Genomic DNA, 12,234 nt, shown 5'->3' with positions numbered 1-12,234 from the left:
GTTACTGGAGTTTATCGCCTTTGCTGTGACCATTGTGTTTATTATTTTGCTTTGGCCATTCTTTTGAGACCATTGGGTACAAATACAACAGTCTTCTTAACCTTGTGGAATTTGTCAAATTTTGTTGACTTTTACAGTTAGGAGAACAGATTTTGTATGAAGAAAGTGACTTTATGTTTGGTGAATTATTTGATGAAAATAAGTAATTAAATTTCTTTGCAATTAGGTTTACATTCTATATCCCACCACTGTTTTGCAATGTCAACTCTATTAGCTGACAAGTTTGTCTTCCCCTTCTTAAGGTGTTGAATTTCAAAAGCTTCATCCAACACCTGGTTTGAATTCTCAATCACCATGATCTGCCATTGGGAAATCAGTGCGCTGATTCACTGACCCACTCTCCCTTACAAGTACGCTTCTGTGAAATCAGATGCCGTCCACCTTGCACTTCTATGGACCACCGTTCTTCTAATCCATAGAATGGTTGGTGCGCCTGGTATTTTGGTGATCCTGACCCAGGGTGTTTGGTTTCTGCGAGCTGAATGCTGTTGATATCTGACCTTCAAAATCCACTAGAGCTCCCATCGGAACACTACAAGGCATGCTGTACCAGCTGACTCCCCATCCCCAAAGACCAGATTGGGGGGAATCTATATTGCACCTTTCAAATCCCCAAGATATCCCAAAATGCACTATAGCCTGTAAAGTGAAGTGTGATCACTGTTGTAATGTGGGAAATACAGGCAATTTGTGCACAGCAAGATCCCACAAATACCAATGAGATAAGTAGTCAGATAATCTGTTTAGGTGGCATTGGTTGAGAGATAAATGTTGGTCAAAGTGCCCTTCTTTTCACACTATTTAATATAATCATTTACATCCTCCTGAGAGGGCAGGTGAGATCTTAGTTTAACCCAAAAGGTGGAACTTCTGATAGTGCAGTGTGCGCTCAATGCTGTACTGAATTACAGTCAGCCTAGGTTATGGCCTTCTGGCTTAGAGGCAAAAGTGCAGTTGCTGAGCCATGGCTGAATCAGTCTTTCCCCGCACAGTAGCGGGAAACTTGCTCTCTGAAAGCTTGAATCTCTTCACAATGCATGTTTCCTGGAGTCTGCATTCTTAGCAAATCCCTGAGCTCTGATCATGAAATGTTTGCATTAGTTCAATTCTTCACATTGACAAGTGCATGCAGCATTTTTTCTTAAATAAATATGTTCAATTTGTACTGTGCACTAATACAAGTGAATTAGCTTTTGTTGCAAATTACACATTCTTTTTCAAAATATCACAACACAGAATTGCATTGGGGTTCCTTAAGACATTCATTAATAATATGATACAGATTGTTCAGGATGTGTCCTGCGCTCTCCAGATAGTATGGAGCAGATTTTATGAGTTCTGCTTCAATGCAATTTACCCTTTGGTTAAGGGCATTTGGGATGAATGGGGGAAATTTTACTAATTTGTCCTGCCCGTGTAAAGTCTTGCCTGTTGGTAGCTTTTGAAATTCAAAGGTCCCAAATTTTTGCTACACGTTCATGGAAGGCAAAGGTCTCAAATGCAGCAGCATGGACCTAATTAAGCTACAACAAAGGAGTACATGCAAGCTAAACAGCAGAAGCAGCATGTGTCAGACAGACCTAAGTCATCTGTGACCAATGGTTCAGATCAAAGCTTTGCAGTCCTGCCACATCCAGTCATGAATGGTGGTGGAAAATTAACCAGTTACTTCGAGGAGGAGATTCCAAAAGCATCCCTATCCTCATGGGTCATGGAGCACAACATGTGAGTGTAAAGTATGAGACTGAAGCATTTACAATCATCTTCAGACTAAAGTGCTGATGGGATGATCCATCTCGGCCTTGCCTTGAGGTCCCCACCATCATAGTTGCCAGTCTTCAGTCAATTCAATCCACTCCAGGTTCTCTCAATAAACAACTGAGCCCATGGAGTGCAAAATGGCTTTGGGCCCTGACAACATTCCGGCAATAGTACTGAAGCCGTGCTCCAGAACTAGCCATGCCCCTAGCCAAACTGTTTCCGTACACAACACTGGTATCTACCCAAAAATGTAGAAAATGTTCCAAGTATGTCCTGTCTACAAAAAGGTCAAATCCAATCCTGCCGATTACAGCTCCATCAGCCTCCTCTCAATCAACACCAAAGTGATAGAAGGTATCTTGAAAGTTCTACCATGTGACATTTACACAATAATAACCTGCTCACTGAAGCTCAGTTTGGATTCTACAAGGACCATTTGATTCCAGATCTCATTACAGCCTTCATCCAAACATGGACAAATAAGTTGAATTCAACAGCAGACATGAATGTGACTGCCCTTGACAATAAGGCTGCATTTAACCAAGTATGACATCAAGGAACCCTAGTAAAATTGAAATCAATGGGAATTGGGGAAACCTCCCCATTGCCAGGAGTCATAGCCCACACAAAGGAAGATGGTTGTCATTGTTGGAGGACAATAATCTCAGTCCCAGGACATCACTGCAGGAGTTCCTCAGGGTGGTGTCCTAGGCCCAACCATCTTCAGCTGCGTCAACAATGACCTACTCTCATCATAAGGGCAGATGGGGCATTGTTCATTGATGATTGTACACTGTTAAGCACCATTAGCAACTCCTCGGCCGTCCCCGCTCACATACAGAAACATCTGGACAATATTCGAGTTTAGGCTAATAAGCGGCAGTAACATTTGTGCCAATAATGTGCCAGGCAATTATCATCTCCAGAAAGAGGAAATCTAACAATCTCCCCTTGACATTCAATAGCATTATCATCATTGAATACCCCACCATCAATATTATGAGGGTTACCATTGACCAAAAACTGAACTGGACCAGCCATATAAATGCTGTGGCTACAAGAGCAATTCAAAGGCTATGAATCCTGAGGTGAGTAACTCACCTCCTGATTTCCTAAAGCCTATCCACCATCTACAAGACACATGTCAGGAGTGGATTGGAATCCTCTCCACTTGCCTGGATGAGTGCAGCTCCAACAACACTCAAGAAGCTTGACACCATCCACGACAAAACAATCTGCTTGATCAGCATTCTACCCTCCTCCCAAACATTCATTCCCTCCACCACTGCTGCACAGTGGCAGCAGTGTATATCTTCTACAAGATGCACTGCAGCAACTCACCAAGGCTTCTTCAAAATTACCTTCCTAACACATGACCTCTATCATCTAAAAGAACAAGGGTCACAGACACACGGGAACACCATCACTTGCAAGTTCCCCTCCATGCAACATACCATCCTGACTTGGAACTATATCCTCATTCCTTTACTGCAGCTAGGTCAAAAACCTGAACTCCCTTCCTAACAGCAATGTGGGTGAACCTACACCACATGGACTACAGCAGTTAAAGATGGCTTGCCACCACCTTCTCAAGGGCAGTTAGGAATGGATAATAAATGCTGGCCTAACCAGTGTCAAACACATTCCATAAAAGAGTAAGAAAACTTAACTGGATTAGCTATGTAAATACTGTGGCTGCATGAGTAGATCAGAGGCCGGGAATTTTTCAGGGAGTAACTCACCTCCTTACACCGCAAAGCTTGTCCATCTACAGGGCACAAATCTGAAGTGTGATAGAATACCCTCCACTTGCCTGGACAAGTGCAGCTCCAACAACACTTAAGCTAAATAACAACCCGGACAAACCCACTTAATTTCTGCTCCACCCACTGCTATAAACAATCACTCCCTCCATCACAGACTCACCATGGCTGCAGTGTGTGTGCAATCTACAAGATGCACTGCAGAAGCTCACCAAGGCTTCTTCTACAGCACTTCCCAAACCCATGACCTTTATGACTTAGAAGGACAAGGGCAGCAGATGCATGGGAATACCACCAAGTCCCTTCCAAGTCACACAGCATCATGATTAATCATTTGTTCGCTTTCAGTGGGTGAAATTCTTAGCATAAAGGGAGGGCGTGACTGAGGAATAGACCAGAGTATCTGAAAGGGAATAGTTCCTTCGAAATGCTGAAAGGGGAGGGGAAGATCTGTTTGGTAGTAGCATCACATTGAAGGTGGGAGAAATGGTGGACATGATCCATTGAATATGGAGGCTGGTGAGGTGGAAGTGAGAACAAAGGGAGTTCCTTTGTGGGTCTGGGGGAAGGTGAAAAGATGAGAGTAGAATTATGTGAAATAGTAGGGGCACATTTGAGGACCCTGTCAACAATGGTGGGAGTGAATTCTCAGTTGAGGGAAAAAGGAAGATATATGAGAAGCTCTGAAGGAAATTTTCATCATCCAAGCAGGTGCAATGGAAATAGAGAAACTGGGAGAAATGAATAGAGTCCTTACTGGAAGCAGGGTATGAGGAAGTATAGTCAAGGTAGCTGTGGGAGTCAGGGACATATAATGAACAAAAGCAAAATACTGCAGATGCTGGAGATCTGAAACAAAAACAGAAAGTGTTGGTGGAAAAACTCAGCAGGTCTGGCAGTATCTGTGGAGAGGGAAACGGAGTTAATGTTTCGAGTCCACTGTGGTTCTTTGGAATCGAAGAACAGAAAATGAATAGTTGTTGATAGCCTATCCACAGAACAGCAAGGCTGTCTGCTAATGAAATTAGACTGAGGAGTCAGCTAGGCTAGTGGGTCAGTGTCAGAAGTATACAAGTGCTCATGGGAACCAGAAAACACTGTGCTGTGAGGACGTCTTGAGTGTAATCCTTCCAAAGTATCAGCTGCAGCTACTGCCCTTTTGGATACTGGTTTTGCTATTATTTATTGTCACCATTCTCTTGCAGATACCAAATTGCTGTACTTGTCCTGGTGTACCTGCTGCCACTAGTTGTGATAGCTATCACCTACACCATCGTTGGAATCACACTGTGGGGCGGGGAAATTCCTGGTGACACATCAGAGAACTACCACGAGCAGCTCAAAGCCAAACGAAAGGTTAAAACAAAATATGTTTTGAATATTTAGAAATAATTAAGGTTGGTTTGTGTGACAGAATTCATCACAGGCCACTGTTGAATGTAACATGGTTATAAGTTAATAGTTATGAGACAAACAATTCCACATTGTGATGGGACATCCTTGCTGCTTTGCACAGGTGCATAACGTGGGACTCGTGTAGAATTCAATATTCCTATTAAATTAAAAATAATCTCACATTGCTGAAATTAACACATCCTGCAACTAACATCTGACTGTCACACTTGAAGGCCGTCAGTTTCTTCAAAGCTACAGCCCAAACCCAAAGTCTATTTCACAAATAGGCTCTTGACTTTTCTCAGAACATGGGACTTCGAGCCTCAGCATTCGGGTGTGAGAGGGTGCAATCTATGCCCCACCATAGCACACTCAGAAATAGTTGCAGCTCAATTTCTAAGTCAAAGCTTTCAAGTACTTTAACTGATGACTCATTCTTTCTTTTTCTTTCCTGATAAGTAAAGCGTGAAATGGAGAAGTATTCAACACAGGCAAATTTAATCTGAATGCTACTGCGCACATTCAAAGAAATGGTGATGCAGAACAATATTGATGAGTATCTGTATGGTCAATTCACAGAGACTGAGTGCTCCATTTCAAGATATGCAATTCATCTTTCATGACCTATGTGTCATCTGTCTTGGTGTTTTAAGACATTGCTTGGTTCTCTGGGAGTCTAGAATGTAAAATTCACTCATTTGACACAAATTGGCATTAAACTGACAATCTTATTCACCCAGACCATAATGATGGTTGATTTGGGAAAGAGAAGATTCACGCCCTTCAACACGGTGTTCTTTTCAGATTTTAAATACTGGTGAGAACAGAGGGAGCCTTCCCCTGTAGCTGCCCAGCGCTCTACCTGAGTTGGAGTTGCTTGATTCAATTTCTAATCAATTCCAACATGTTCCTCTTAAGCCACTGGTCTTGTACTACTTAGTCCACCAACTGAAACTGCTCATCATGCAGAATGCCACCTTGAAATGCTATTGCAAATCTTGTTCAACTACAGAAACTTAATCAAAGCAGTTTCCTTTATCTCAACATATGATCAGTAGAATTGCAACCAGGATCGCCCTTTGTTAACTTTGAAATACAAATGAGCAATGGAAAAATGGTAGTATTGTCATGCGGATATTGTGCCCTCCCCCATGGCAAGTTTGGTGGTGGATGGGCATATAATTGGGTGGGAAGGTGGCAGTTGGGGACCCAGCTACCTTCCCACCTCCACCACAATTAAGCCGGTGTGGCAGGAAGGGATCAAAGATTTGGAATAGGAATCACTACAGCAAGGGAGAGAGCAAAATAGACTGACCATGTTCTGTAAAATATGGAATGAACTGGTGGAAGTTGACAGAAACAAATACCCGGTGCCTTCCGGCAATGACAAAAACAGGAGGTAGCCATCCAATCTACAAAAACTATTTGTTTCCAAGACAATTTAAACTAATGAGCATTTCTTCCCAAGGACAATCCCACAATGGAACAAGCTGCCAAAGGAATTAGTCACAGCCCAGTTACTTGAAATCTTCAAGATCCATCTTTATTATTATTATTTCCATTTAAAAGTTTCATTATCAGGATTACCATTCCAGCAGGTCGTGCCTGGTTTAGCTAGTGCTACCCATATCAATGTTGGTGGAAGACAGATATTAATCTGTGATGCCAACACAACTACAGCAAAAGCAGAAGGATATCCTTCCCACCCCATCGCCATTTAAGGGCCTCATCCCACTGCTGCTGGCATTAACCCAGCAGCAGGCAAGGGGTTAACCATGTGGGGAGCATGACAAATAAACTCACGAGATTGCTTGCAGACTCCTAGGAAGTTCTCTTATTTAAAGGCACTCAATGCCTGATCGAAGGGTATTTGGAAGGGAGGGCCCATTGAGAGCTCCCTCCACCCTTGGTGCTGACCCCACTCACTCTCCTTCCACAACCCCCTTCCCGCCATCAATCACCTGTGCCTGGGTCCCTCCTCAATCTGAGGCTTCAGGTAGTTGCCGTACCGGCAGCAGCCACTGCCGCCTCAGTGGTGCTCAAGAGCTGCCAGCCCCTGATTGGCCAGCAACTCACGGCAGGTGGGACTCCTGCCCCCTTCCCGTGATCTTTGATCCTGGGGGAAGGCCCATCGCTGGCCTTTTAAGTGCCTGAGTCGCACAAAATGCGGCGGGATTTCCCGAGAAGAGGTGACATGGAGGTCTCACAAGGTCTCGAGCTGGCAGCTCAGGCTGCTGTCACCTCTGCATGATTCTGTCCAGAGTGTTTGTGAAAAAGGCCTGACATAAACTGATGCCTTTTGGAGAAAAAGGGCAGCAACCTGTTATAGTGCTGTTGGCTAGAGGATGAATGTTGACCAGGATTGCTATAAGATCTAGCAAAGAGGAAATATATAGGAACTAAAGTAGTTCTGGAAAAAAATGGGAAAGCCCCTGGAGTTAATGTTGCACTCAGCAAGAAAGTTCCCACTAAGACTAGAACATTAATGGGCAGATTGCCTTTGGTAGCTGACTAGCTAATATATTCACATCCTTAATTGGGCATGAAATTGATCCAAAGCAGTAGCACAAAATAGACACAGCGAAGCGAGCCCATTTTACACCACGTCAATTCTCTTTTCCATTCAGATTAATTTGCAGCCTGATTTAGTACAGTCACGATCGTTGTCTCTTTCAAAGAAATTAACAGCTACGTTAAACAGACGCAAAAAAATATTTTTTAGTGCAGGCATCATGGATGGCACAAACTTGCCCCCTGTGCCAGGGGTGAAATGGGGTGAGGCGGGACTTGACGCCACTATCACCCCAGCCCAGTTTCCTCCTTGTGGCTCAATAAATATCCAGGATGGGATTTGCCCATCCAAGTAGAAGCCAGCTGTGGAGATTGAGATGGAGGGTGATGTAGTGGTGTTGCAGTGAGGCATCAACTGCAGCACTAGAAGAAGAAGGAGCCACAATTAAAGTGGTAGATGAACATTGAAGGAAAATCGTTGCTCTTAGTGTCAAATATAGGTCTGTGCATAACAGGAACTAGACTGAGACCTGCCTATCCTTTCTTTTTCAGCTTTTCCCATGTTAAATGGGGTCACCACAATGCTTGTTTATCACCCTTCATTTTTGTTCGGACTTTGCTGGTGGTTTTACTATGCCCTTCCTGCCACTAACCCTCCCCATTTATTCAGGTACTAATACATGCTGGCTTGTCCACACCTCTGGCTTAGGAATGAGAGTTAGTTAGTGTAATATTTAACTTTGGAGGAAGCTAATGTCTTTCTTCCTATTAGATTTGTGTGCTTTTGAACCCAAATGCGAATGCTGAAAATGGAATGTATTAAACCGATGGTTTCAGTCCCTGTGTGAAGATCAATCACAAAGCGTGTGTGCTAGGAAAACATGATTTTAACTTTCCATCCATGGGATGGAACAATCAGTGGCTGGACAGTCCTGCCTTTCTGTTTAGCAGCAAACTTCTAACGTTCAGGGGAAGATTTTCATATAGTGTAGTAAAGGCAGTGGGAAGGGTGGATGAGTACCAGTGTTATTTTTAAGTTGCCCATCATTAACACAGTCAGCCAACTGTAGACACTGGGCAGCTTGTCCATTACAAGCGGGTAATCGAACCACTTGTCAAAGGCCTGCAGCTTAAAGGGAAGCTGTATTTTCGCATAGGGAAAGAGAAAAACGACACAATGGTCAGCAGACAGTGCCTGCACAGAGCCCAAAACAGCAACTGCATAGCTTTAAAATCAGTCAAGGTGGAAAAATGTCTCCAAACATTCCATCCGGTTTGATCGGACAACAGCTGAAGATCCCTTTAATCCCTGAAATGACTGCCAACTTATACCAGCCAAGGCTGGTGGAGCTGGAGCAGGAAGGGGCGATATTGAGCTAGTGATTGATGAAAATGGCGTTGGCATCTAAATCATATCACTCAACCCTGATTTGCACATATGAATGAGGTTCCCGTCTTTTTCCAGTGCGAGCTCTGACCACCAGGATTCAGTCCATTCAAAAATTGGAATGGGCACCAAAGCAGCAGTGAATTTTAGAATTAGCAGGTATGTAATTTTGGATCTTCCATTGTCCTGTTTTTGAGTACAAATGATAGTGAGATGAGAATCAACACAACTCCTCCCAAACCAACCCCCAGATCTGACCCCGTCAAGATATGTATTTTCCTGGAGCTGTCATATTGTTTGACACAGGGATTGCATTGATCCATTAGATTTTCTTCAGGTTCTGCATTTGGTGGGTGTATGTAGTGCTTAGGACAAATCATCCCTGGTCTCTGAGGTTTGTTTGGGCTGGTGAGTTCAAGTGGGCCTGCCTCCTATTTCTTGATCCCATCAGTTGGATTGCTATCTCTGCATAGTTTCAGAGAAGTCACTCTTGTTGGCTTTCTGGCATCCCAGTATTGGTGTGGTGGATCTTTTGAGGGCATATTTTGGGCATTGGATGAAGGGCCTTTTGTCAAGTGCGCCTTCAGGAAGGGCCATAGACAGACTTGTCTTCCCCTCAGTTGTGGTGCAACCCCACCATATTTGTTGTGGTTGATGATCTATTTCTAACTTTCCTACACTGGTATGCTATAAGATCAAAGAAGTTAGAACTGTATCCTTGGAGGAAAGAAGTCTGAAGGGAGACTTGATAGAGGTATTCAAAATCATGAGGGGTCTGGACAGAATAGATAGGGAGAAACTGTTCCCATACATGAAAGGATTGAGAATGAGAGGGCACAGGTTTAAAGTTAGTGACAAAACAAGCAAAAGTGATATGAGAAAATAACTTTGTGGGCAGTGAGTGGTTAAGGTCTGGAATGCACTGCCTGAGAGTAAGGTAGAAGCAGGTTCAATCGAAGCATTCAAGAGGGAATTAGACTGCGGTCTGGAAGGGAAGAATGTGCAGGGTTATGGGGAGATGGTGGGAGGATGGCATTAAGTGGATAGCTCATTTGGAGAGCAAGTGCAGATACGAGGGGGTGAATGGCCTGCTGCGCTGTAACAATTCTGTGAGTCTGTGATAAATCCGTGCATATAATCTCCTAATTCTTGAAGCACAGTATTTACTGCATTGAAACATGTCATTTAGCCCAGTTTGCTCGTGCTAGTGTTTATGCTCTAACATACTCTTACCCTTCTTTATCCCATCATGTTAGTATATCCTTCTATTCATTTCTCTCTGTTTTTATCTAACTGCTCTTAATTGAATTTATGCCTTTCACCTCAACTACTCCTATGGCAGTAGATTTCAGATTTTAACAACTCTCTGGATGGAATCTACCCAGATTTGCACTAAGTGCAGTAGTGGGTGGGTAAACCAACATTTTAACCCCTGGCCGCAATGGCGGCTTTTCACACCATGTTGTCCCAAGTCTACCGCATTAATTATGTATCCTGGAAACACACTGTATCCATGGCAGGCTGGCTCTCATTCACCCAACATTCCATCATCTCACTGCTTCATCATGCCGGGCAAATTATTTAAAGTCCAGCCACACACATCCCTCAGTGCGTCCAGCCCACGGCTGCTGCAAAGAAGACATGGCCCTGGAAGGCAAAAAGACTGCAGCCCCCAGGTTCAATGACGCGTCCCTTGAGCATCTTTTGGGCACAATGGAGGCTCACTGTGATGTCCTCTACCCCCCACTCTGGCCTCAGGACGGGCAGCAAGATCACCAATCCAGCTTAGGAGGCGGTGGCAGCGGTGGACAGCCACCCAGTGCCACAAGAGGATGAATGATCTCCTCCTTTCCGCCAGGGTAAGTCACTCTGCTCATCACTCTCAACTCTCACACTCACAAACTCATCACACATGGAACACCCTTCCTAACAGCACTGTGGGTCATCACAGGGACTGTAGCGGTTCAAGAAGGCAGCTCACCACCACCTTCTCAAGGGCAACTCGGGAGGGGCGATAAATGCTGACCCAGCCAGTGAAGCCCACATCCTGTGAATGAATATATAAAAAAACAAACACCCTCAGGGCCCTCACTGCCAGTTCAAGGGATATCACCATTCATTGTCTCATATATAACTTCATTGTCCTCATCACATCCATGGGACCACTCGCCACCCACGCATGCCAGGCATACTTATCTGGCATAGCAGGCGTCCTGTTTACACTATCTCCATTTCTATTTATGCAGGACAAGCTGACACACAACAAGAGGGAGAGGTCACTGGCAATGGAGGAATGCCTGAAATCAAGGTCCTCACTGACTTTGAAAACAAAGCCACCCAACTGGTCGGCGATGACCGAGGCCAGTCCTGTGCTGACGGTGAGGTCAGTGGTGCTCTATCAAGTGAGGATCCAGCAGGGCAACATCCATCAGACAACCATGCCATCAGTTTCACAGGCCACTGCCATGCACCAATTATATCCCCTTGCTTTCGCAGGCGTATCTGGGAAACAGCTGACAGAGTCCATGACCCAGGGCCTCCAATCAAGCCCCGAAGTAACCTCTGAAGAGGAATCTGAAGGCACCTTCCTTGAAGTCCCATCACAGCACTCACCCATATCGTCCACAAGCGCAGAGACACACACGTCGGTGGGACCTAGCTTTAGAGTAGCCCCGGGATCACAATCTGGTGAACACAGCGCACTGTTTGATCCACTATAGGCAGCGGCAGGGACTTCCCAGGTGTCCGGCATTCGGAGGACTGCTGGAGGCCAGCAATTTGCTGAGTCCAAGCCAGATGATGAGCCTCTGGACTTGATCATGTCATATTGGGCACACCACCACCTGGAAGTTCCCGTCCAAGTCACTCACCATCCTGACTTGGAAATATATCACCGTTCCTTCACTGTCACTGGGTCAAAATCCTAGAACTCCCTCCATAACAGCACTGTGGGTAAACCTACACCACATGGACTGCAGTGATTCAAAACGGGCAGCTCACTACCACCTTCTCTAGGGCAACTATGGATGGGCAATAAATGCTGGCCTAGCTAGCGAAGCCCACCTTCCATTAATGAAAAAAATGTCGCTGGAGCTGCAAAGGCAAGCTCGGGAACATCAGGAAGGGATGTCCGCTGCACTCCTCAGATTGCAAGGCACGATGGAGGAGTCTGTTCACTTCAGGCTGAGGTGATAGTGCCAGCATTGCAACGCACTGAGGTCAACACTGGTAGGATGGCAGCCGCCATGGAGACCTTGGTTCAGGGTGTCGCTCCTGCACTGCTGCACGGGCTGAATTCCATCACTGATGTCATGGTTGGCCTCAAACAGTGTGTACGTGAGAGGGGTGTGGGGCAGC

General features: G+C 44.9%; 1 protein-coding gene across 5 annotated transcripts in view; it reads left to right on the top strand.

Moving 5' to 3' along the window:
• Positions 1-12,234, top strand: part of LOC121277240 (neuromedin-K receptor-like) — a 119,609-nt gene that overhangs the window by 79,661 nt on the left and 27,714 nt on the right. For 2 of the 5 annotated variants that reach the window (XM_041186433.1, XM_041186434.1), the window contains one exon: positions 4,790-4,940. In XM_041186433.1, the coding sequence (XP_041042367.1) occupies positions 4,790-4,940 (151 nt within the window). Of the gene's footprint in view, positions 1-1,618; positions 1,628-3,758; positions 3,780-4,249; positions 4,265-4,789; positions 4,941-12,234 lie in introns of all 5 variants that reach the window. The other 3 variants (XM_041186437.1, XM_041186436.1, XM_041186438.1) reach the window with 3 other exon arrangements.

The sequence above is a fragment of the Carcharodon carcharias genome, chromosome 4 (genome assembly GCF_017639515.1).
Source record: "Carcharodon carcharias isolate sCarCar2 chromosome 4, sCarCar2.pri, whole genome shotgun sequence".
NCBI lineage: Eukaryota > Metazoa > Chordata > Chondrichthyes > Lamniformes > Lamnidae > Carcharodon > Carcharodon carcharias.
This window is presented reverse-complemented; position numbering and strand designations above follow the sequence as displayed.